General features: G+C 42.9%; 1 protein-coding gene across 10 annotated transcripts in view; it reads left to right on the top strand.

The window, feature by feature from the left end:
• Positions 1–240: 240 nt before the first annotated feature.
• The window catches only part of SLC9A8 (solute carrier family 9 member A8), a 72,032-nt gene continuing 46,647 nt past the window's right edge, over positions 241–25,625 (top strand). For 4 of the 10 annotated variants that reach the window (XR_856291.3, XR_004619876.1, XR_002142686.2 and 1 more), the window contains exons 1-5: positions 371–496; positions 944–991; positions 2,383–2,564; positions 9,266–9,346; positions 22,981–23,039. Coding sequence is in view for 7 of the 10 variants with exons in the window: in XM_011225069.3 (XP_011223371.1) it covers positions 471–496; positions 944–991; positions 2,383–2,564; positions 9,266–9,346; positions 22,981–23,039 (396 nt within the window). In the remaining 3 variants the exon portion in view is untranslated. Of the gene's footprint in view, positions 497–943; positions 992–2,382; positions 2,565–7,647; positions 9,097–9,265; positions 9,347–22,980; positions 23,040–25,625 lie in introns of those variants that run through there. The other 6 variants (XM_034641497.1, XM_011225078.3, XM_011225089.3 and 3 more) reach the window with 6 other exon arrangements.

The following is a 25,625-nucleotide window of genomic DNA, read 5'->3' as shown; positions in this document are numbered from 1 at the left end:
ATTCTGCAAGGCCAGGTGGGCTAGTACTCTTTACAGCGAGGAAAACTGGGGCTCAGACTGGGGAAATATCCCCTGGGGCTCCCTCTGCACGGCCTAGGCTAGAAGCTTCCTTCCCAACTTTCGGTGTCAAGTCCTGGACATTGGGTGGAGAGCGCTTGCTCTCAGGGTGAGTCACAGTGACCTTACAGGAGTTTCCCTCAAAGTTTCCCCGCCCTGGGATGAAGAAGAGTCGAAACTTCATGGGGCCAGGACGTCACCAGGCCCAAACTGGCCAAGCGTCCTCAGAGTGTCCCGGCCGGGTCCGCCCACCTTCAGGCCACAGAGACGAAGGGACAGAAGGGCCGCCCTCTCACGGCTGAGGCCCCGCCCCCCGCTTGTCGGCCAGCCTGCGCCTCCAGCGGAAGCCGGAAGCAAAAGCAGTCCCTGCTAGCCCCTGGCTCCGAACTCGGTGGTCTTGGAGGCTCTGCAGGATGGGGGAGAAGATGGCGGAAGAGGAGTGAGTGGGCTTTTCCCGGGCGGCGGAGGCGGCAGGGCTGGGCCCCGGCGGGTGACAGCGAGCGCCTCAGGCCGCCCTCTGGCCCTGAAAGGCGGAGCTCTTTGTGCCGGTTGGCCAGGACTGACCATGCCGGCGCCAGCGAGGAGGGCGGGAGGGACGGGCCTGGGCCCATCCGGCCCTGTAGCCTCCTTGAGGTCGGATCCTCGTGCAGGGAATCGACGGCCCAGGGCAGGCCTCGAAAGCCGTCTGGCGGAAACCGAAACCCAAATTCCACTTTCCCATTTTCGGTCTTCTGATGATCAGGGAGAGCTCCGCCGCCTTCTCCAGGAAGTCCCCCAACCCCTGTTTAGCCAGTCTCCTTTTCCACTGTAACGGTCATTTTTCGCATCTGTCTCCTCCACCGAGTTTCATTCATTCGTTAATTGTTGGCCATTTACTCTATTCCAGGCCCTGGGCACATAGTAGTGAAGGAGGCCGACCAGGAGCCGCCCTCAGGTAGTTTCCATTCTAGTGGGGAAAGACCGTAAATAGGCAAGATGATTTCAGAGTGCTAAAAGAAAATGGAAGTATTAAGATGGGAGAGTCCTGTTAGAAAGAAGTGAGGGGCCCGCTGAAACTTTAATGACGAGAAAGAGGGGTAAGAGAGGGAACAACCAAATGCAAAAGGCTACAATCAAAGAACTTAGCGTCTTCGAGGGACCGAAAAAAAGGCAGGATGGCTGGAATATAGAGCAAAGGGGCTAGCTGTACAAGATGAAATAGAGAGTGGGGGGGGTGTCTTGTGTCCTCTAGGTACTTATAAGGAAGGACCACTCTTTAGTCCATCTCCATATCTGCTGGGCACAACCTATTGCATGTTATAGTTGCCCTATCTTTGTGAACTGGTTTGTAAAAATTAGAAGAAGCCCCCATGGTTGAAATCCGACTCTCTCACCTGACATCTTTTCAGATATGTCTTGGCGAGCTGGGTGGTCATTTCATTTCGTCTGCTTATTTACTCAGCATATGCTGTATCGTGGACACCAAACTGGGCCTCAGCAACACAAAGCAGAAGAGGTGGTATGGCCCAGTGATTTCAAGTTTAGTCTCAAACTTGGTTAGCTGAGATATTGGCCAGGTTATGCAAACTCTGAGCTTCAGTTATTCATGGGTAAAAAATGGAAAGGAATAGTCCCCACCTCAAGCCTGGTATGCCTATTAAATCAGAGGTGGTATGTTATCTAGTCCCTGGAGTGAAGCATTTACTCAATAAACATGAGCTGTTATAATCACACTTGCAATGATTATTATATGAATATTGCACTGGTTTACAGTCCCACCCCAAAGTGAGGAGAGAGCGCTGTGAAGAACATAAGAAGTGGGGTGGGTGCAGTATTACAGAGGAGGTTACATTTGAGCCTTTAAAATCTGAGAGGGATTTTGTAAAGCGGGTGGGGTGTTCCAACCAGATCAACAGTTGGGTAAATTCGGGTGGCTTCTTCAACTTGCTGCTATAATTCAAGGAAAAGATTGTAAACAGGAGAAGTAATGGCGCCAATTAAATAACATTGGATTTTGGAATGTGATGAGACTTCAGTTTGTCTCCATTTAAATCCACCATTAAATGCCAAAGAGCAGGAAGCATTTTGTTTCTACACTGGCCCTGATTCTCCCCTTGTTCCTGTCCTCTGAGTGGCTGTGTTCAGAGCACCTGAAGCCACTAGTACTCTCATGCCGTGGCAGGCAGGAATTTTCCTGAATCAGTGTCTCTGAGGCCTGCCTGGTGGTTGTAAGACTTGTGAATCCCATCATCCTCTGTGCCAGGTTCTCCTTCTGTTTGTGTATGTGTGTTGATGATACTCAGGGCCCTTTTCCCTTTATCTAATCCTGTTGCTTTTTATGTCCAGCAGGTTCCCCAACACAACTCACGAAGGTTTCAATGTCACCCTCCACACTACCCTGGTTGTCACCACGAAACTGGTGCTGCCGACCCCTGCCAAGCCCATTCTCCCTGTGCAAACAGGGGAGCAGGCTCAGCAGGAGGAACAGTCAAGCGGCATGACCATCTTCTTCAGCCTCCTCGTCCTAGGTGAATGTGGAGACACCCTCATCTGCCATCTTGAGTGTCCGTGTGTGCTGTCTATAAGGTCAACCCTGTCTAAGCCACCATTTACTTAATGTCAGGTCTTCCTTCCATTTGGTTTGATGTAAACACTGAGGGACAATGATCAGTTCATAACATAACAGGGTACTCCTTTTTCTTTGTAAAATCATCGAGCCTAGCAATTTTGAAGAGCTTTTTATATAATATCTTAGATGTCATTTGGAAGAAAGAAGGGATTTTTGACCTAGAAAGAACCTTGAACGTCTTCTACTTTAGTGGATTTCCAACCCTGCTCATGGGAGTGTGTGTGTTGGTGGTGGTGGGAACAGGAGGTGGGCTAAGTCAAATAGGTGGGCATCTGACTTTCTGACCAGAGCAGCGTTTTGTCTCCTATCTATTAGGCTTCTGTGTAAATTTTATGTAGTTAAAGGTTTTGTTGCTGAGTAAAAGACCAAACACCCTTTTCCTTACCCTCTGTCTCCCATTAACCATGGTTATAACTTTTGCCATATCTGTGTACCACCTATGTTGTTGTTCACTTATGTAATATTTTTCTTTGAACAGATTCACTCTCAAAAGTCTCGTTTTGTTAAACCTCCTCCAGTAATGGATGAGAAAATTTAGGTCCAGAGAGATTAAGCAATTGACATGCCTGGTTTTGGGGAGACTAGAGGTTAATATTTGGGTTGCCAGACATCAGTCGAGAAGTTTAGGTAAAAGGCGATAACTTAGATGCCTCCTAGAGACTGTACGATTGTTTTAGACCAAAAAAAAAGAAAAAAAAATCCAGTTGAAACTGCATAACCACTTTGGACTAGCTGACTAAGGAAGAAATAGTTTCAAATTTGACCCAAATCCAAACTTTTATTGGAAGAGTAAAGTTGGCATATTTACATTTTCTGTTCTTTCATGATACTGGGCCATATATCTAATTAGAATAGGTCTTTTCAGAGGAATGGGAAGTACAACTGGTTTGAAAGGTACAGAGCATTTTGCTGATGTCATTGAGGACTTTTTTTTAAGAAAACTAGAACTTCTTTCACGTTTATATTCGGATTCTGTTAATGGTCAAATAATTTTAACAATCTCATTTGATTTAAAATCCCAGGACGCAGCCTTATCTCTCACAGATTCTAAAAAACTTTCAAATTGGGGGCACCTATGTGGCTTAATCAGTTGAACATCCGACTCTTGGCCTCAGGTCCTGAGCTCATGGTTGTGAGTTTGAGCCCCGTGTTGGGCTCCGCACTGGTTGAGGAGCCTACTTAAAACAAACAAACAAACAACTTTTAAATCGAATACTGAAAAAATACACAGACCGCAAGCATGTGGTGTCCTGTATGGACCTGATATGCTCAAGTAATTGTGTACCTAGTGAATGTAGTTGAATTCTGCTCCTAGGGTATTACTTCAACAATCAGGGACTCTTTTTTTTTTTTTTTAAGATTTTATTTATTTATTTGACAGAGATAGAGACAGCCAGCGAGAGAGGGAACACAAGCAGGGGGAGTGGGAGAGGAAGAAGCAGGCTCCTAGTGGAGGAGCCTGATGTGGGGCTCGATCCCATAACGCCGGGATCACGCCCTGAGCCGAAGGCAGACGCTTAACGACTGTGCCACCCAGGCGCCCCAACAATCAGGGACTCTTGTTTTTTCTTTTTCCTTTGTGATAGTCGTTGAACATAAAGAAAAGCATTTTTTTTCTTGATTGAGAAGTCTTTAGTACCTGAATCCTTAATCCTGAAGGATGAGTACTGTTAACCTCTTTACATTGTTGTTGGCTTGATATGGTCGACAGCATACAAGGCAGGCCTGGAAGAAAACTTTGGTTTGCAGTCACTTTGTTTGATGGGAAGATAATAAGGGTAAGTCAGACTTTCAAAGTAATTTTCAGGGTGTGGAGCAGTGAAGGTTAGTTTGTGCCAGAAACCACAAAACAGGTTGTTATGGTGCTGTTTAATCCTGACAAAACCTGAGCAGTGGTGACATGTCTTTGGGGCCAGAAAGGTCTGAACTGTATTTATTAGTGCTACATATTTTACTTGGATTGTCTTTTCAAACAGATCATAAACGTAGACTCTGGAGTCACACTAGTGTCAGGTGGGTTTTGCTTTCACCTCATCAGACTGTTGGCAGTCTATGAATTGGTATCTCCACTTTTTATGTGTAGGTCAGCATGCATTAGCAGAATGGAGTGCTTTCCTTTTCAATAAATTTGAAGGCATTTTTACTCTTTTCTTTTATATTATCAACAGAATATTATATATCTTATATATTAGATGTCCAAACAATATACATCTGATAAAGCAAAAAAAAAAAAAATTACAGTTAGTAGATATCTTGCTAACTCGCTGAATACATGAACTGCAGTAAATTGAGGGAAATATTAGTCCATAGTTTATTCTAGACTTCAGGAACTCCTAACCTGGAACACATTTAACCGCTTTTGTTTACTGTTTTATTTTTTTAAAGATTTTTTTATTGGGGCGCCTTGGTGGCTCAGTCTGTTGGGTGTCTGCCTTCGGCTCATGTCATGAAATCAGGGTCCGGGAATCAAGCCCCATGTTGGGCTCCCTGCTCAGCGGGGAGCCTGCTTCTCCCTCTCCCTTTGCCTGCTACTCCCCCTGCTTGTTTTCTGTCTCTATAATAAATAAATAATATTTATTTATCTTTATTTTATATATTTTTATCTCTCAAAGAAATAATTCTTTATTAATAAACTTTATTTGAGAGAGACAGACAGAGCACAAGTGGGGGGAGCGGCAGAGGAAGAGGGACAGGCAGACTCCCTGCTGAGCAGGGACCCTCCAGTGTGGAGCTCTATCTCAGGACCCACGAGATCATGACATGGGCCGATGTCAGACACTTAACTGAGCCCCTCAGATGCCACTTTTGTTTACTATTTTATTTTATTTTTTTAAATTTATTTTTAAAGATTTTATTTATATATTTAATAGAGAGAGAGGCAGCAAGAGAGAGGGAACACAAGCAGGGGGAGTGGAAGAGGGAGAAGCAGATTTCCCGCTGAGCAGGGAGCCCGACAACGTGGGGCTCAATCCCAGAACACTGGGAGCATGACCTGAGCTGAAGGCAGACGCTTAATGACTGAGCCACCCAGGCGCCCCTACTATTTTAGTCAAGTCAAATGAAAATGTAACTTTTATGTCCTGTAAGCTTGTCAGAGGATTACAGTGTGTTCCCCTTTTTTGAGGAGGGATGCTAAAACTCTAGTTACTTTTGACTTTAGAGGCTTGAAATCAGTTGATTTACACTTAACCCTTGCTGATCTTTGACTCTGCAGAAACAATGGTGAGTCATTTTTATTGACTTACATTAGAGTTAACAATTAGCATCATTTGACACGTTTTATGGGCCATTAAATTTAATGGAGTTATTAAAATTGATATGCCTATGTTTTAATATAGTTTCCATAATTATTACTTTGGGCATGAACATTTAGAAGCCTGTTAACTTGTGCTATACCTGTCCTCCAAAAACCACACAGAAGTTTTTATCTTTTCTTATTTTTTTCCAAGTATACTTGAAACCATGTACTTACATGTGTATATGCACATATATGATCATAAGCATATTCTCGTGTACGGGCACATCTAGCTTGGGTTTTGTTTTAATATAAATAGGATCCTATAACTTGCTTTTTCATCTCACAGAATGTCTTGGAGGTCTTTTTATGTTACTACTCTTTTTTGTGTATACTTCATCTTTTTTTTTTTTTCATTTAAAGAATGTGTATATGTTAAAAGAAGCATAAAATATATCCCATTTTAACCATTTTAGAGTGTACGATTCAGTGGCATTTGGTACACTCACAATGTTGTGCAACTGCCACCATTAGTCTAGTTCCAGAATGTTCTCATCACCTCAAAGGGAAACCCAGTTCCCTTTAAAAGCTGTCACTCCCCATCCTCCCCTACCCTCAGGCTTTAGTAAACACTATTTTGCTTTCTATTCCTAGGAATTTGCGTAATTCATTTCAGGCAAATAGAATCATACAATATGTGACGTTTTGTGTCTGGCTTCTTTCACTTAGCGTTGTATCTTCAAGGTTCATCCGTGTTGTAGCATGTGTTAGAAGTGCGTTCATTATTATGGGTGAATCATAATCTTGTATAGATATTCCACATCATGTGTATCCATTCATCAGCTGATGGACATTTGGCTTGTTTCTACATTTTGGCTATTGTGAATAGTGCTGCTGTCGGCATTTATGTACAGGGTTTTCTATTTCTTTTGGATACATACCCAGAAGTGGAGCTGCTGGGTTAAATGCCTAATCTATGTATAACTTTCTTAGGAACTCCCAAACTTCCTACAGAGGCCATACCATTTTATGTCCCCACCAGCAGTGCCCTCCTGTCCCAGCGGCTCCATGTCCTTACCAACACTTGTTATTTTCCATTGTGTTGTGTTTTTTTTTTGTTTTTTTTGTTTTTTAAATATTTTATTTATTTATTCGACAGAGATAGAGACAGCCAGCGAGAGAGGGAACAAAAGCAGGGGGAGTGGGAGAGGAAGAAGCAGGCGCCCAGCCGAGGAGCCCGATGTGGGACTCGATCCCAGAACGCCGGGATCACGCCCTGAGCCAAAGGCAGCCGCTTAACAACTGCGCTACCCAGGCGCCCCTGTGTTTTGTTTTTTAATTATGGCCATCTTAGTGGGTGTGACGTTGTACCTCATGGTCTTGATGCATTTGTCTAATGACCAGTGACGTTGGGTATCTTTTCATGTGCTTATTGGCCATTGGAGAGGTGTCTTTTCTGGTTCTTGGGCCATTTTTTAAATTGTATTGTTTGTCTTTTTGTTGTTAAGTTGTAAGAGTTCTTTATGTATTCTAGTTACTAGACCCTTATCAGATAAATGATATACAAATACTCTCGTCCATTATGTGGGTCGTCTTTTCAGACCCCATTCTTTTAAGTGGCTGAAGACCATTCCCTGGCATTGATAAGCCTCATATTTAGCTCTTTCTGTTGATAGACAGTTTTTTCCCCTTTGCTCTTTTTTTTTTTTAAGAGAGACGGGGAAGGGAGGCACAAAAGGAGAAAGAGAGAGATGCTGGGCTGGATTTCATGACCCTGAGAGCCAGGGTTCTGACTGAGCCACCCAGACGCCCCTCCCCTTTGCTCTTAAAGGTACAAATTGATGTTTGATTTATTAGAATAAACTTTTTAAATTAATTTTTTCATCTAGCTTGGTGCAAAAAAAGATCAGAAACTGAGTGAGCTCCCTAGATGTATATTCGGTCTACTTATGTGCCTGCCTTTATAGACAGTAAGCGTGCTCACTGGTCACGTGTTGTACTTACGCATTAGAACATTTTTTCTTGCTCTTAGTATTTAATGTAGGATTTTTCTAACAAGGTTAAATATTTATAATAAACTAACACCATAGATTGATAGTTTAAAGCACAGAATGAAAGGAAGACACAATTTCTCTATGTACAACTGTTTCCTTTTTCTGGCCACCTGGTGCTTTTTGGTGGGCCTAAAGATATCTAGTTTGTCAGTGTGGGCTCTGAGGGTGGCCATTTAACCGCCCTGCAGATTGTTTAAACATTTTCTTTTACAAAAAAAGCAACAATTATTTTTAGTGCCGTTAAGATAATACTGTGATTAATGAGGTGGTATACCGTCCAGGTGCATAATAAAGAGACATGCACACTTGCATTTGGACCATGAAATTACATTTAGGAATTATTTATGTGAGAGTATGCTTTGAGGGAGTCTCCAGAAATACTTCTTTCTTTCAAAGAGTTTTACCTCCTTTTGTTTCTTTTCTTTCGTGGCAGCACCCTTGTGAGAAAAGTCAGACATTATTCTTATTTTGGCAACTGAGGAACGAAGGCAGTTGGGAGGAAGGTCGTGGGTACCAATGGTTAAGGGCACGGTTGGAATTGGGCTCAACCCTGTAGCACCTACCAGTGACATGACCTCTTGAAGCCTCTGTTTTTGCATCTCTAATCAAAGGAGATTATGATAATAATAGCTAGTTAAGAGGGGCGTTGGGGACCAAATGAGACGGTGTTTAGGAAGTGTTCAGTGCTCAATGCAGCACCAGCCTAGTGGGGAGCCCTCAACCAGAGAGAGCCCTAGTACCCAGCTGAGGAGCAGGCACCCCATCTTTTGGTCTCTGATGTTCTCATCACCAGACCAAAGTATTTACTTTGTCCTCTTTGTACAATACTCTCATTTCCTTCTCTATTCAAAGAGAACCTATCACATGGTGGCAAAATACTGTGTTTCAACATCTTCTGTTGCAGTTATATTTGCTTAAAGGGATTGATTTCATTGACTTCCTGATTCTCACCATTTCAAGTTTTCCAGTTGATTATTTCAAAAAAGTTGAAGACTTCTCTGAGTCAGAGAGATTTGAGTAAATGATCGTATGAGGCTTAACAGGTTGGAAAAACATTAGCTGTCTGTTGCTCTTTCAGCAATCCTTGGAAAACGAACTAGTCCAGACATATAAAGAAATATGGAGACAATGTTATAAACACTGTGAGTCTGTTTCCAGGTTAAGAAATAAGAGCTTGAAAACTGCAGTTTATTGTGTCTTTGTCCCTTGTACATTTTCCTGGCAGCACCCCCAGAAGTAACCATGGCTTTGAACTTGGTGTTTATTATTTAAAATTGTGCTGTTTTAACAATGTCTTATTTTTCCCCACAGCTATCTGCATCATATTGGTGCATTTACTGATCCGATACAGATTACATTTCTTGCCAGAGAGCGTTGCTGTTGTTTCTTTAGGTAAGTGCTTGTCAGTGATCCTATAATAAAAGCAGTAACAATACCATTTTTTGAGTGGCTTCCTAGTGCCAGGAACCACATGAGATGTGGTATGTTCCTGATTTCATTTAATCTTCACTGCTACCTGCCACGAGGGTGTTATGATCCCATTTTACAGATGAGGGCACTGTGGCTCAGAAAGGGGCAGTGACCTAAAGGTCATGTGGAAGCCCCTCCCTTTATATAGCTTGAAGACCTTTCTGCTTCTAGAATTACCCTTAGGGCACATTGACCCTCTTACTAGGCTGTGCAAACACCCAACTCAACTAAGGTGAGTAACTGATGTGTAATTCATAGGGTCACTGAGTTTTACAGCCAGAAGGGACTCTCACTTTACGGTTTAGGAAGGAGAAATGGCTCACTTCCATGACAGTCAGAGTTAAAGTCTTCAAGAGCATTCCATTCTACCACACTTACATTTCTCTCTTGTTTCCTTTGGCAATTAATTGTTAAGATAATTAGCCTCTGTATGTCAACTGTACTTCAATAATAAATAATAAAAGAGAAAAAGATAATTAGCCTCTATTTAGAGGGAATGAATCGGTGTAATAACAGATGCGAGCTCTCATGAAAGTCAATTGAAATGGTTAATTTAAGAAGATGCAGGGACCTTACTTTTCAGTAAATAATAAAATCAAGACTAAAATGTGGGTGGGGGTGCTTAAGGCATAGAATATAAGCTTTCACTAAGATCAGCTGAGGTGTTCTTGAGTTTATGATATTGTAGTTACTTTTACTAGTTTCCACTTGCCTACTAATGATATTTAATTTTTCCTTATCACCGCTGATGCTCTGAATGTTAATTTTCCTTGCCTTGTAGGTCTTGTTTAGCATATGTAGTAATACTTTTACAGCACAGCAGTGGTTTAGGTCAGCTTTGGAGATGAACATTCAGACTTTGATTCACCTTCCCCCGTACCATCTGCATTCCTACTACCCTGGTTCAGCCCCTCCTGTGTTTTCCCCGGGGCCTCATATTACTACTGTCAGGTTCTCGCCTGTAAGCGTTTGCATTGCCACCTCATGTAAGCCTCATAACCCCCCAGTGATGCTCTATCTTAAGGATGAGACACCACTGGGTCGTACTGATCTTCAGTAAAGAGATGGAAAACAATTTTCTTCAGAGTTCCCCTTCTTTATTTAGCAAGCTGTAGAGCGGCGCTTCCCGGCAGATTGAAACCACCATAGCTAACGAGAGTCTTCGAGCTCTCAGAATGGGATGATCATTTATTAACATCCCTTTTTTGCTACCAGGCATCCTGAAAATAACCTACACAACTAATACCTATTCTGGGACAGTCAGTAAAGACTTCCAACATGACACCAAGGAATATACAGTTTTGTGCTCAGTTTTCATAGTTTCTTAGAGTAAGAACTGTGGTTGGTATGTATTTAGGTATTGTGCACATATGGCAACAGTGGTTCTTATAATTTGGTTTGGAATGTCATGTTCTTTGCTCTTTGAATGTTTGGATAACTGCAGGTCAGTGAACACCAGTGCTTGTGTTAGGAGTTACAGCAGACGTTGTTGGTTGCCTACCCAAGAGCCATTTGCCCCTTCGTCCTTGAAAATACCCTAATTTTGATAGGTATCTTGCCACAGTGCACTCAGAGAAGAGGGGCTCCTGCAGGTCATGACTGGTCTTTATACCGTCATGATAGTTCCACTCTCCTTTGCCATTGGTTTGTTGATCAGGGTGAAGGCAGCAAGGCAGTATGAAACCCCATTCTGGCCGGTGAGACCACAGGGAAGAGCTGAGGTGGAGTGCACTCTATCCTCTCTGATTAAAAAAAATCTCCCCTACCTTCGATACTGTCCTGTGAGGATGTGTTGCCTGGCGCAGGTGGATGTCTTGCAATCACTGTGGCTCAGGGACAAAAGCCGGAATGCTAAGGATTGCCAAGGAGACAGATGGGAAACCCGGATTCTTGACTGCGTTGTTGTTTTGTTGAATTGATAGTTCTAGAGCTGTCTGTTATATGAAATAACAAACATTTGTGGTTGAAGCCATTTTTAGGTGGGTGTTCTTTTACTTGCAGCTAAAAGCATCTTAACTGATACAGGACTCTTTCCATTTAAGGGACAAAATCAGTTCAAATTGATTCAAAGCAAACACATTGGTGGGGGAGAAGTTGCACACCCACTGGCCCATGGAACCAAAAAACCTACAGGGGCGCTAGCTTCAGACTTACCTGGATCAAGTCTCCTGGACTCCATTTTTCTTCATTTCTCAACCGTGTTTTGTTTTGGCTTCACTCTCAGGCAGACTCTCTCCTGAAACTTTCTAGCTTCAGGCCTACTATCCTTATAGTAGCAATCCCAGTGGGAAAAGTGGCCTCCTCTTCTCCCTGTTTCTACTAGAAGTTGTAGGATGAACTCTGACCTCATGGCCTCCCCAGCCTGGACAGGGAGTGGAATGGTATTGGGGATTGGCTAAGGCTCTCCATCCACAGGGTTCATTTCTTCACTGATGTAGCAGAAATAACTGTAGCCTGAACAGCCAGGTCATGGGAGGGTTGATGGAAAGTAAGTCTTGCTTTCAAAACTTCCGTTAGCTAACTCAGGTGATTGGAACGCTGAGAGCAGTTCCAGGGAGAGTGCTAAGGTCCAGAAAGTATTTTTTATTATGTTAGAGGACATTTGGTTAGAATTTAGAAATGCTGGGGTGCCTGGGTGGCAGAGCGGTTAAGCGCCTGCCTTCGACTCAGGGCGTGATCCCGGCGTTACGGGTTCGAGCCCCACATCAGGCTCCTCCGCTATGGGCCTGCTTCTTCCTCTCCCACTCCCCTGCTTGTGTTCCCTCTCGCTGGCTGTCTCTTTCTCTGTCGAATAAATAAATAAAATCTTTAAAAAAAAAAAAAAAAAAAAAAAGAATTTAGAAATGCTGACAAAGCTATCAAAATAGTTCTGTATTTCATAAAGCTATGTAAATTGAAGGAAAACTTTTTTTCTTTTACTGGGGCAAAGTGTAACAAAATATTGAGATATCCACCATTTCAAGAATTTCTAAGTTTTGTGCCAACAAAGAATCTAGATGAAGCTGCCAGAGAAAATGGGGTTTTGCTTCTTTCAGGGATAAACCCTCCCAGCCTATCTCTTCCAGCCCAGAGTTGCTTTTCAGTTTGCTGTCATTTAGAGATACGATTGGCCTTTGATGTTAAACATTCGGAATTTGTAAGAAATTATTGACATAGAAAAGGACTCTCTGCCCTTTAAAAGCACATTTTCCCCCTCTATTTTACTGTATTTTCAGATAAATCTCCACACTTTTCTCATTCTTTGTAAAAAAGCATCAACATGAAATTCTAAAGATATTTCTTTGATCCTTCAGAGCTTTCGGATACTTTCTGTACATAGGAATTCTGTAACTTAGGCCTTTAAAAAAACTTTTTTTTCTCTTTATTGCACAAAGAGCTATACAGAAAAAGAAAAATCCTTTTCATTGACAACTTCAGCTATTTTTATTATGCTTCATTTTTTCCCAAACCATATGTAGGCATATACATGGAGATTAGAGGACTTTACTTGGTTTGAGTTTATATCATTTTTTTGTGTTCTTTCCTTTTTACTACTCTTTCCATATATTAAGTTTATATATTTACTTTTATTGGTGCTGATTCACTATATATTTTGGGCTGAAATTTAAAAGGTATAAAAATGAAATAATTGTACTGCCTACCATACACTATTATATGTAGCAAATTAGATTCTCCCCCACAATCATACTTTATTTTAGAGAGAGGAAAGTCAGAAGGGGTTAAGTAAGGACTGGAATTTGCCCAATCCAATGCCAATACTACTGATAATTAGAAAACCCAGATTTGATTGAATCATTGACTGTGATACACCGCAGTGCTCCCTTGTCATAACCTTCTTAACTATGTGCCGTTAGTTTTATTAGCTCATTCTTGTTTTCACTAAAGGATTTTAATTTTTTTAATTTAGTGTTCTTTGTGTCAGTGGGGGTTTTGAGTGGAAAGTGATGAAAAATCGCTCTGTTCCCGAGTTATTGTCTAAAGGTAATTCAGGAAAAAGCAGATGTAGTAATGATATTCTAATTGTACTTAAGTTCTAAAAAAAAAAAAAAAAAAGTGGGAATCCTAGCTGAAACTGTAGCAGCTTTCATTCCTGTTTAGACTATTAAAGTCTAACTAATACTGACGCAGCTTCCAGCGTCTCAAGGGGAATGCTCCCTGAATCTCCCTGAATCTAAGGTGCTTTGATTTTTATTAGAGAAGAAACAGGCATTCATTTGTTGGTGTTAGAGTCGCTGTTTTAGAGGCAGAAGCCACAACTGGTTGTCAGATTGACAAAATGATCACATTAGATTCAGGATTTTCAAGGCCATCGCATTCCAAGGAAGGGTGCACACTCTTAGTTTCTGGATGCAGGTCAGAGGTGACGAGGTCTTCTTGGAACACCTGTTGCTCTTTTACTGCCGTGAACTAAATGTGTTCTTGGTGTGGAATAACGTCCTCCTTTTTCCTGGAGTCTTGGACTTTCCTAGTTTTATGGTCATCTTCTCTTAGTTGAGCATTTTATCATCCGTAGGTTGTATTTTATTCTTAAATCTTCTAGTTACGCCAGAGTAGGGAGATAGGCTAAATTTTAAAATAAGAGAGGTTGGGGCGCCTGGGTAGCGCAGTCGTTAGGCGTCTGCCTTCAGCTCAGGGCGTGATCCTGGCGTTATGGGATCGAACCCCACATCAGGCTCCTCCGCTGGAAGCCTGCTTCTTCCTCTCCCACTCCCCCTGCTTGTGTTCCCTATCTGGCTGGCTGTCTCTCTGTCAAATAAATAAATAAAATCTTTAAAAAAATAAAATAAGAGAGGTTGTTCTGAAAGCTGCTGTTTGGGCTGATTTCTCGAAATTCCTCTTTCATCACCTAAATGTTCCCCTCAGTGGTGGAAAAAGGAATACCATTCCTCTGAAAATGTGAGCTACTTTAAAAACAAAACATATAAAACAGGCTTTCCCCAGAAAACAAACAGCCCCCTGATTTACAGATTCTCGTCTTAACTGGCGAGACTTCTTTAGAGTATCTTTTAGGTATCTGCTTTAGAATAGGTAGCATAATTAAGGATTGGATTTTCAAAATTACCTTATAACTTGATTCTATAATTACAGCTGACAAAATGTGCTAAAAATATTTTGAAAAAATCATTTGTGGCTAAAAGAGTATTACATAAGTAATTGTATTCCTTTTTGCCTCATTATATAGTAGCTGACCTATCTCTTCAGGATGCTCAGGGTCAATTATCCCTGCCAGTATGGTAGCCTGTTTCTAGGCATGCTGGTCTGTTGGCTCAAGGAGCCCAAAGGGACCAGGCAGCAGCCATTGTAACTCTTACTATGTGAACCCTGGGGTAAATGTCACCTTCTGGGAGCCAGGACCTTTTGAAAAGCCCTGAGCCTAAAGTTTTAGCCTAAGGAAGCAGTAATTCCCCAAGTAGGAATCACCACTCCCAAGTGAGTCCCTGAGAATGTCGTTGAGTGGGGCAACTCCTACTTTTACCCACTGTGTGCTCTCTGTACCCATGCTTACTCTTGGGGAGGTACCGCCCTATGATGGCCATTGGTGTTTTGTTTCCTTTTTCTTAAAAGTTTTTTTTTAATTTGAGAGCACGCATGCGTATAAAGCAGGTGAAGAGGGGGAGAGGCAGACTCCCCGCTGAGCAAGGAGCCTGATGTGGGCTCAGTCCCAGGACCCTGGGATCACAGCCTGAGCTGAATGCAGACGCTTAACCAACTGGGCCACCCAGGTGCCCCTGGCCTTTGGTTTAAGGAGTAAATTGCATCGGGCGCACGGGGGGGGGCCGGGGGGGGTTCCATTCTTCACAGGATGTCATTTCCAAGCTGGTGCCTCAGCTTCTTTGAGAGACCCTCTACCACTCTGGCTGGCCGGCAGCTTCTGGATGGGGTAGTATGTGGTATAAGACCATGTGGAGTCCATGGTCATACGCCCACTGCTGCACCTTCTTTGCCATAAAGGGAGTCTCTTGGTTTGACGCATTGTTAATGCAGTATCCCACTTTGGTGGATCAGACCCTTGTGGGCCCTTGGACAGTGGTGCTAGCCGAAAGACATTCAGCCAGCTCACATGTCACTCTCAATCAGGATGAGCTCCCACTCTTACCGGGACGGAAGGGGTCTGACAATCAACTTGCTGTCATGTAGCTAACTGGTCTTCACAAGGGATGGGACCACATCAGGTGATAGGTGTTGGTCTCTGTGGCTGTCCAGTCGTCCATTCAGCAATGGTAGTAGCTAGAGCAGCCGTGGTGAGAGGGAGTTCATGCTGTTGCACCCCTGCACAGCTCCCATCCCTGCCCTCGTAGCTTTTGTGTTCACGAGCCCGTTGCACAAACACTGAAGTGGCCAAGCTGAGAGGTGGGCTGAATCCTCCATGAACCAAGCTTGGGTTTTTCCTCTTCTGTCACCTGGTCATGAAGAACTCCCAATGAGGCCGTGTGTAGGAACTGAGGGAGAGGTGTTGACATAACAGCTCTAGGGGACACAGAGGCCTGCAGTGCCTGTTCACACAGCATGCTTGTGCCCTCTAGACCCGCACAAGCCTATCTGTAATGTAACGCTTTCATCTTACAACACATTGCGGCTGGGCCCACCTGGCCCTAGAGCTGGGTGGTTATGGCAACCCCACTTAGAAAGGACAGTTCTGAGCACATGAGTACTTGATGTCCTATGCTCAGATACTGTCTCTGCCAGGGCCCCAGAGCATGCCAGGAGCTCTTTGGGTTTTTTCCTCAGGTGTTTTTCAAATGGTGTATAGTTTTCTGCAAATGCAAGACCTTGCTTCAGAACCCTAGGGATCTGTGCTGAGCAGCCCTCCTACTGCGACTTGCCTGAGACATCACACACCATCCCTTTCTACCATAGATACTTCTAGTTCCGTGAGGTCTTCCAGCTGGTATGGCAAAAGCAGTAGAGCTGCTTGAACTGCAGCCTGACCTACTGCAGGGCCCTGTCTTCTGGGCCCCACTCAAAACTGTCGGCCTCCTAAACCAGCAAATGGGTCAAAGTAGTTGTCTCCAAACCTGGAGGAGGCCTACCGGGCCTTGCGCTTCTTTCTTAGTGGTGGGAGGTGGAAGGTGCAAATCTTGTCCTTTACTTGGAGTCAATATCCTGTCATGCCCCAGACCACTTGACCCCTAACAGCTTCCCAGGTGGGCAGGCCCCTGAAACTTTCTGAAGCCTCTGTGTCTCACCAAGACATCTACTCGGCACTTCTTGCTTGTCATTTCAGATTAACGTGATGTCCACAGTCTAGTGGACCAGTGTGTTGTCCCGGGGAACGTCCATATGGTCTGGGCCCTTTGGGACTAGGTTATGACAGAAAGCAGGAGTTAACATAAGGCGTTTGACTTAGTTGGTGCTTCTGTGTAACCTCAGAATAGCCTGGAGAGCTCTGTATTCCAGCAGGAGGAGGGGGCACTTCTGTCAGCCCAGAGGATCCACAGGAATCTGGAGGTTTTCAAGGTGCTCTTGCGCGTCTCCCCAAGATAACCCCCCCGTGTCTGAGTCCCACTCCTTCCTTAGCAGGCCTGACAGGAGAAGGCATAGATAGAGCGTCTTGAGTTCCACTTTCTCAGAAGATCTGCCACTCTTGCAGTTTAGTCCTGTGCCTGATCTTCAGCTCTAGAAGCCCTCCAGCTGCAGGAGATAAGGGTCTCCTTACATGTTGCCAAGGAAACCCTCTGACTCTCACCCTTTGCTTTTAAGTTAGCGATTACCTGAGCCTATCATCTTCTCTTTCCAAACTTCAGTGGCCCCCGGCAACCCCCACACAATTCCACTGTTCTTATTTCCCTCACACCTCTCCAACCCCACAGATACTGCCTGAGCCACTGCCTCCCACCCAGTGTTCCTAGCTCGGTCCGCCATGAAGGAGTCCTAGTAGTCCAGGGCAGTCCCAAGCAAGGGACCGTCAGGACTTTACCACCGTGTGGGGGTCCTCATTGCCAGCTGGCTGCTCAGTGATCCAAGTCCAGAAGCCCAGCACCTTTCAAATTTACTCCCTGGGACCTCTCCACTCCTGGAACCGGTGCTCTTAAGTTGTCTGCCTAAGAGCAGAGTAGGAGACAGGGTTGGGGACAGATAATTTACAGAAAGGTGCTCTTCATTAATTAATTTGTGAGGAAGGGAGGAAACCAGACTAGGGGAGGAGAAAGAACCAAACGCCGGGCCAGATCTCAATTTCAGCCCAGCCTGAGCTTCACTAGGAGGGCTCTGGGGCAAGAACCCATGCTGTGCTTGTCCCTCTTTAAAGCCAGGGGGTTGGACTCCTACTGCAGGCTCAGTCATTGGCTGTGAACTGATGCAGGGTAGGCACAACTGCCTGATAAGGTGCCTCTGGGCAGCTGAGGGCACTTTTCTGGAGTAGGGGACAGCTGTGAGCACTTAGCAGCCAGCGTTCTCAGCAGCTCACACAGATGGGCCCAGTGAAGGGAGCTGGTCAGGCCTCACGGCGTGAGAATGAAAAATCCCTGTACTCTTGACCCAGCAATCCCTCTTTCATGGGTTTTTGCTTTGGATACCCCACCCATGGGGCATCATGTATTTACTCAGATGGGAATGGCAGTGATAGCAAAAGCCTGAAAAAAAGCCCAGATGCTCAGATTTTCACTTCTACTTTTTAAATTTTGAACCATGTGCATCTGTTATATAACCAAATAGAGATAAAATAACTCATTTTTAAACAATGCTGAATCTGCTATCTACTAGGTAAATGATGCTGGGCTTTGGCCTTGGTTTCTTTATAAAGTGCAGGCAACAGGGCCTTCACTTCCTAGAACTGCAGATACTGAGCAGGGTAATGCATAGAATTCACTTAGTGTAATGCCTACCTGCTAAGTAATCATTAACTGTTAGCTGCTGCTATTAATATTATCATCTATATTATTATGGTTTATTGCCTTGCAGGTTAGTGGTGAGAATGAACTAAAATCCTATGTATTGTATACATCAGCACCGTGCCTGGACGTAAAGGGTGTCTGTTTCTTTTTAACATGGGGCAAATATATATATGTACATATGTATCTATTTTTTAAGGGAATTAAGATCATGTTCTACATACTGTTTGGCGACCTGATTGTCATCTTTAAGACATCTTAAGCATCTTTCCTGTAACATGAATTATCAGGAACATTGCACAGTGATGGTGGTAGAGCAGTATGGCACTCTGGGAGGGAGATGAGCTTCTCAGGCTGTAACAGCTGCGCAGACGGGCTGGGGCAGTGCAGTCTGCCTGTCTCAGCATCATGCAGTGGGAGGATGTCCAGTGTCACTTGCCGGTGCCACTTCAACTCTCTGAGCTTTCCTATCTGAAGCATTCTCTTAAGGGTTAGAAATAATGTAAAGTGACAAATCCTAAGAGAAGGAGCTCAACAAATAATTATTAATTGCTCCCGATGTTTTGAATTAAAATCTGGTGGTGTCCATAATGAGGTGTATGCACCAAGATCCACTGGGGGCAGAAGAAAATGTTAGAACTTGAGTTCCTATTTATTTTTAATCTCACTCTTTAACAATCGCTATTTTGTGTGTACATTTTCTAATATATTAATACAGTAGCACTGTTTTTTAATAAGATAAAAATTTATAACTCGAAAGTACATGCTTGTATTCTTTGTATTGTTAAGAATGTACAAAATTGTGTGTAGGGTGTTATTTCTATCTGGTGGCTAGTTGTGCGGGAGGAATTCCTCTGGTAGAGTAGATTGATTTGACCTAACTTGGAACCTTAGTCTCAAAGGGAAAGCAGTGGTTTGCCAGTCTCACGCTGCACTGTTTAGCCCTCGGACATCTAGAAAGGATCGCTCAAGTAGTAATAGTAACAGGAGTAATAATAAGATCACATCGTATCTTACAAAGCTTTCTAGTGCCTCCTAAATAATAATATAGAAACAAGCTTGGACAGTAGAATAATTATGATTACAATCAATAGATATAATAATAATTATGAATAATGATTTCCAAATGCAGCTGCTGCATATGTAATTACAAAACATCAACCATGGTATTGTACATTTACAAGGGAAAGAGAAAGTTGAGGTTTTAGTAGAGCAGGAAAACACTAGCTTTAAAAATGAAATCTGAAACCCTGAAAAGATGTTCAACTTCCCTAGTAATCAGGAATGATTACCGAATGCACGTTAACTGCGAATGCAGAGTGAACAAAGTACAACTTCTTGCCCACCATATGAGGCAGAAATGCTAGTCTGATGGTTATCCAGGGTTGGTGAGGATGTGGGAATGCTCTGGGGCGGCGGTATAAATCGGTGCAGCCACTTTGGAGGACAGTTTGGCAGCATCCTCAAGAGATAAAAATGTTCATGCCATTCACTGTCTCTGGATCTGCCCTCGGGAAACTCTCTTACACAAAGAGGTATACCAGCATGTTCATTGCGGGACCGCTGTTAACAGGAAATGGTTGGCGACAACTGTCATTTGCAAAATGGTTAAAAAAAAATTGTGACTTTTTAAAAAAAAGTATAATTCACATACCATAAACTTCACAGTTTTAAGGTGTACAATTAAGTGCTTTTCAGTATATTCACAGGACTGTGCAACCATCACCACTATCCAATTACAAAACATTTTCATCAGTGCAAAAAGTAACCCTCTACCTATTAGCAGTCACTCCCCATTCCCTCCTTCCCCCCTCCCTTGGCAACCACCAACCTACTTCCTGTCTCTGTAGACTTGCCTATTCCACGCATTTTGTATAAATGGAATTGTACAATCTTCAGCTTTTTTTTTTTTTAAAGATTTTATTTATTTATTTGACAGAGATAGAGCCAGCGAGAGAGGGAACACAAGCAGGGTGAGTGGGAGAGGAAGAAGCAGGCTCATAGCAGAGGAGCTTAATGTGGGGCTCGATCCCATAACACCGGGATCACGCCCTGAGCCGAAGGCAGACGCTTAACACTGTGCCACCCAGGCGCCCCTGCAGCCTTTTTTTTTTTTATAACAGATTTATTGAGATATAATTCACATATGATACAAGTTACCCATTTTAAATGTACTATTCAGTGGGTTTTAGTATATTCACAGAGTTGTACAACTATCCTAACAGTTGATTTTAGAAAATTTTCATCACCCCAAAAAGGAACCCCATTCCCTTTAGCTATCATCCCCAAACCCCTCCTCCCCAGTCCAAGGCAACCATTTCTGTCTGTATGGATTGGCCTATCCTGCATCTTTCGTACATATGGATCACAAAATATGTGTGTTTTGTGCCTGGCTCCCTTCACTTAGCACGTTTTCAAGATTCATCCACATTGTAGCATAGATCAGTGTTCTGTTTGGTTTTTTTTTTATTTGCCAGATAATATTCCATTGTGTGAATACACATTTTGTTTCGACATTCATCAGTTGATGAACATTTGCATCACTCCCACCTTTGGACTACTGTGAGTAATACTGCTAATGGACATCCGTGTAGAAATTTCTGTTATGAGCATTTGTTTTCCGTGCTCTTGGGTGGTGTTGCTGGGTCATAGGGTAACTCTTGTTTTACTTTTTCAGGAACTGCCAAACTATTTTCTCACAGTGACCGCACCATTTTACATTCCTACCAGCAATGTATGAATGAAGGCCCCTGTTTGTCCCTTGCCAGCCACTTGCTTTCCTGTCTTTTTATTCTAGCCATCCTAGGGAGTGTGAAGAGCTATCTCATTGTGGTTTTGATTTGCATTCTCCTAATGATTTTAAGCATCTTTTCATGTGCGAGTTGGCCATCTATATATCTTCTTTGGAGAAATTCAGTGTGTGGCATTTTTATACTATGCTGCAGAGCTGTTCAAAGGAATGAGGTATATCTATCTGTAATAATCCCTGAGTGCATCTACCAAGATTTAACACCGAGCAAAATAGCAAGTGGTAGAATGATACATTACAGTACTGTAAAGTTTATATAAATACACAGGTGTGCTGTATGTGCATACACTCAGGATTGTATGGTTAAACATAAACATGTAAGAGGATAGAGAATGATCTGGTAGAATATTTCCCAAACTTATCAAGATGTTTAGTAACCTGGGGGCAGGAAGAGAAAGAACTAAGGTGGGAGTGGGGGGTGGGATCTCATCAAAAGGGACTTTTGTCTTATTTATAACATTTTACAAAGTATTCCTGAGCTATTTGGTTAAGAAAAAATTTTATTAAGAAGTCCTTAAAATGTATACACCATTTGAAAAGATAAGAAAAAAGAAGCAACTGGGGAAACCCTATCTGGAGAGGTTAGAATCAGTGCTTTCATGCCACCTGGCAAGTGAATAGATAACTTCTATTCCGAAAATATGTTTACTGACTCCCTTTATAGCCCAGATCTCTTTTGTCTTGGTCTCTTTTTCAAAGTAATTTTTTTATTGTTTTAAATATATATAACAGTTCAAATAGTATAGAGGTTTATAAAGTTAAACTTACCTCCTCTCTTCACCTGAAACTCCCTCCCCCACAGAAGTGAGTGTTCATGCGCTTCCTTTTCCTATTTATTTATTTATTTGATAGAGAGCACAAGCAAGGGGAGCCGCAGAGAGAGAGGGAGAAGCAGGCTCCCCATTGATGCGGAGCTTGATCCCAGGACCCCGGGCTTATGACCTGAGCCAAAGGCAGACGCTTTACTGACTGAGCCACTCAGGTGCACTCGTGCACTTCCTTTTCCTGAAAGACTTCTGTGTTCTAGTATTCTCTCCTCACCCCACCCAACAAAATGTGTTTCTTCAGCTTTCTGTTGATGGGAAGACGCTTCTTCCTCTGTAGGGGGAAGGGAAGTCTTTGTCTTTAAGTGGCTATGATCGTGGCCTTCAGGCTTGCTTCGTGTCACCCCCTACCAGAGATTGTGATTTAGTAGGTCTGGAGTGCCGCTCAGGTGTCTTTATTTTATAAAAAGCTCCCATGGTAATTCTGATGAGTCAACAGGGTTAAAAATCATTTATCTAGTGAGTAACAGAGCCATCATAAACTGTCCCCGTGATGCTTCTTGGAGAATTATTTTTGGTAGGTTCTTTATGAGAGAGTAATGAGCCTGTCAGCCTTAAGGAAACATGCCTGAACTTAGATGGTCTGTTTTGTTCCAGGAATTTTACAGAATTTTTACTTTAGGTTATTTTTAGCATTGAGGTTTTATCTCTAACTGAATACTCTGCATAGAGCTGCCATCTGAATCTAAGAAAGCGATCTTGGATTCTTTTTTGAAAATGGTAGGATTATGCAGTATAGGATGAACTTAGCCCATGAACTTTCTGTCATTTCACATTGAAAATGGGTGGATGTAGCAAAACTGACAGGGGTACATCTTCTGTTCCCAGCAGACTCTCCTTCGGTCTTGTTTTGTCAGGCTTTTTGTTCCCCAGCCGCTCCCCGTCCCATTGTTGTTGTTGATTTCATTATAGTATGTTTGCCTGAGATGCGACTCAGAACTTCACATTGATTTCCATTCTTACGTTTTCAGACATAAAACTTCCACAAATCCTTAAAGGTATCTAAAGACATAATAGTTTCTCTGGAATAATAAACCTGAGTAATCTTTCTCGTATCTTAAATTATGTTCAACTTTATATTTTCTCTTCTAGGTATTCTCATGGGAGCAGTTATAAAAATTATAGAGTTCAAGAAATTGGCAAATTGGAAGGTAGGTTTGCCCAACTGTTGATTTTTGAACATACTTACAATTTTTATTGACTGTCCTTAATTTTATAACATTGATGGTTAGTTATGGTGGCTTATCGTTACTTGATTATCAGTAAAGTTTATATTGCCCCGTTAATTTTTTAACATTCTGCTGGATTAAGGTTGATATCTTTACATCTGACTTTTTTTGAAAAAGCGTAAGTCTCACTCTGCTTCAAGTTAATATGGGAGCACTCCGTGTCATGTTTTGTAATTTATTTGCATTTGTATAATCTTAGCACGACCTGCTGCTGTCTGGGGGGAAAGTCTCTCATTAGCATCAAACATCTGTCTGTGGTTATTGCTGACATCGGAAGATGAAACGGATTTGTCCAGCACCATAGAGCTTACAGAATGCTTTCTACACTGTAGCTCCTGTGGTCCTCATGACAACCACATGAGGTAGATTGACCACATATTATCATCACTGTGTTTTTACAGATGAAGAAAGTGACCACAGAGAGGTTGAGACATGTCCAGCATCACAGAGCTAGAAGGTGGCTGAGTTGAGCCTTAGGGCCAGATGCGCTGTATTCTCTCCACTATACCATGCTGTCCTCGGTGCGTGGGCGCTCGTACCCTCGTGTTCACACAATAGTCCGCATGTGAGCATCTCTTGTGGTACGAGGACTAACTGAAACTTGAATTTCCACTTAAACTTGCCCACCCATATTGAGTACAGAGATTTAAAAAGTGTATAACAAAATTGATTGTGTGAGGTCAATAAGGTTCATTTCAAAATATTAAAGAATATTTTGTAGCTAAAATTTAGCACATTCAAACCCCTCCTGTTTTGATTCAGCTCCTAGGTGCTAGGATTAATTTACCCATGAAACCATAGAGTATAAAATTTGCAAAACAAGCCACAGAGTCTGATCTAACACACAATTTGAACTGTTATAAAGAATTTTCAGGAAATATTGTATGTATTAAGTGGATTCTCAGAATACACATTGAGGGGCGCCTGGGTGGCATAACGGTTGAGCGTCTGCCTTCGGCTCAGGGCGTGATCCCGGCGTTGTGGGGTCGAGTCCCACATCAGGCTCCTCCGCTATGAGCCTGCTTCTTCCTCTCCCACTCCCCCTGCTTTTGTTCCCTCTCTCGCTGGCTGTCTCTGTCTCTGTCAAATAAATAAGTAGAATCTTTAAAAAAAAAAAAACAACACACATTGAATTCCTCCTATGATAGACCTCCCCCCTCAGCTGGGAAAGGGACTGGGCAGGCTCCACGGGGGCACACTGAGTGATCTCTCTGCCCTACTACAACCTGTTCAATTTCATCCCCCTCACAGTGGCTAGTTGTAGGGCGGGGGACATGGACTGCAACCCTTTCTCTACTGCGTACAGCCTGGGATGTAGATCCAGCCTGCTAACACATTTTGTTTGATTTAAAATCAATCGCTCAGGGGCGCCTGGGTGGCACAGCGGTTAAGCGTCTGCCTTCGGCTCAGGGCGTGATCCCGGCGTTATGGGATCGAGCCCCACATCAGGCTCCTCTGCTAGGAGCCTGCTTCTTCCTCTCCCACTCCCCCTGCTTGTGTTCCCTCTCTCGCTGGCTGTCTCTATCTCTGTCGAATAAATAAATAAAATCTTAAAAAAAATAAAATAAAATCAGTTGCTCAAAATTGGACCTGATTTTAAACAAGTGAAAATTGTTTTATTTTAAATTATTGTCAATCTATACAAAATGCTGGAAATGTCACATAAAAATCTGAACTTCTGGCTTCCCTTGAGGAAGCAGAAACTCTTTTCACTTCAGGCTGTCCCGCAGAGATCCAGCAGCTGCTCCTCTGGGGAATGCTGTGTGGCCTGGGGAGCCTGTGAGTTGATGACCCCTGTTCTGAGCAGTGGGGATAGGGGGAGGGAGGGAAGTTGTCCTCCACTTCGAGTTTTATATGCTTCAGTTTTGTTGAATTTATTTTTCAGTGGACGTTACTTTCCAAGTTAAATAATAGTATATTTAATGGTATAGGCAAGTGAAGCAGAGTTGGGTGGTGAATGGAATTGAGTGCCCAAAGCGTCATTCAGGCAGTCTGGGCCTGACCTCAGAGAAGGGGGAGGTTTCTAGGCAGGGATAGCTGGGTCAGGCTTCCTGGAGGAACAGGTGTTTGTGGAAAGCCGAAGCAGGAAGCAGGACACCTGTTTAGAAACCAGGTGCTGCAGGAAGCGAGGGGAGATCAGAAAAACAGGGAGCGGTGTTCTTTCTGTGTAGTTGTGCTGCCAGACTGTCCTGCTGGGCCCGCCTTCCACCTGTATGGTCATATACTTACTTATTTATTTCTTGAAAGCAACTTGCTTTTTTATGTATATGTATTTTTTGTAGAAGTTTTTTTTAAAGCTTTTGTTGTGGTAAAATATATACATAACATAAAATATCATTTTAGCTATTTTTAGGTGTACATTTCAGTGGCTAAATACGTTTACAATGTTGTATAATCATCACATTATCTATTTCCAGAACTGTTTCATCATCCCAGACAGAAACTCTACCTAGTAAACAACTCCCCAGTCCCCCCTCCCCACAGTCTATTTTGCTTTTTTTTTTTTTT

The sequence above is a fragment of the Ailuropoda melanoleuca genome, chromosome 13 (genome assembly GCF_002007445.2).
Source record: "Ailuropoda melanoleuca isolate Jingjing chromosome 13, ASM200744v2, whole genome shotgun sequence".
Classification (NCBI taxonomy): Eukaryota; Metazoa; Chordata; class Mammalia; order Carnivora; family Ursidae; genus Ailuropoda; species Ailuropoda melanoleuca.
The sequence above is the reverse complement of the archived record's forward strand: the minus strand, read 5'-3'. Positions and strand labels throughout refer to the sequence as shown.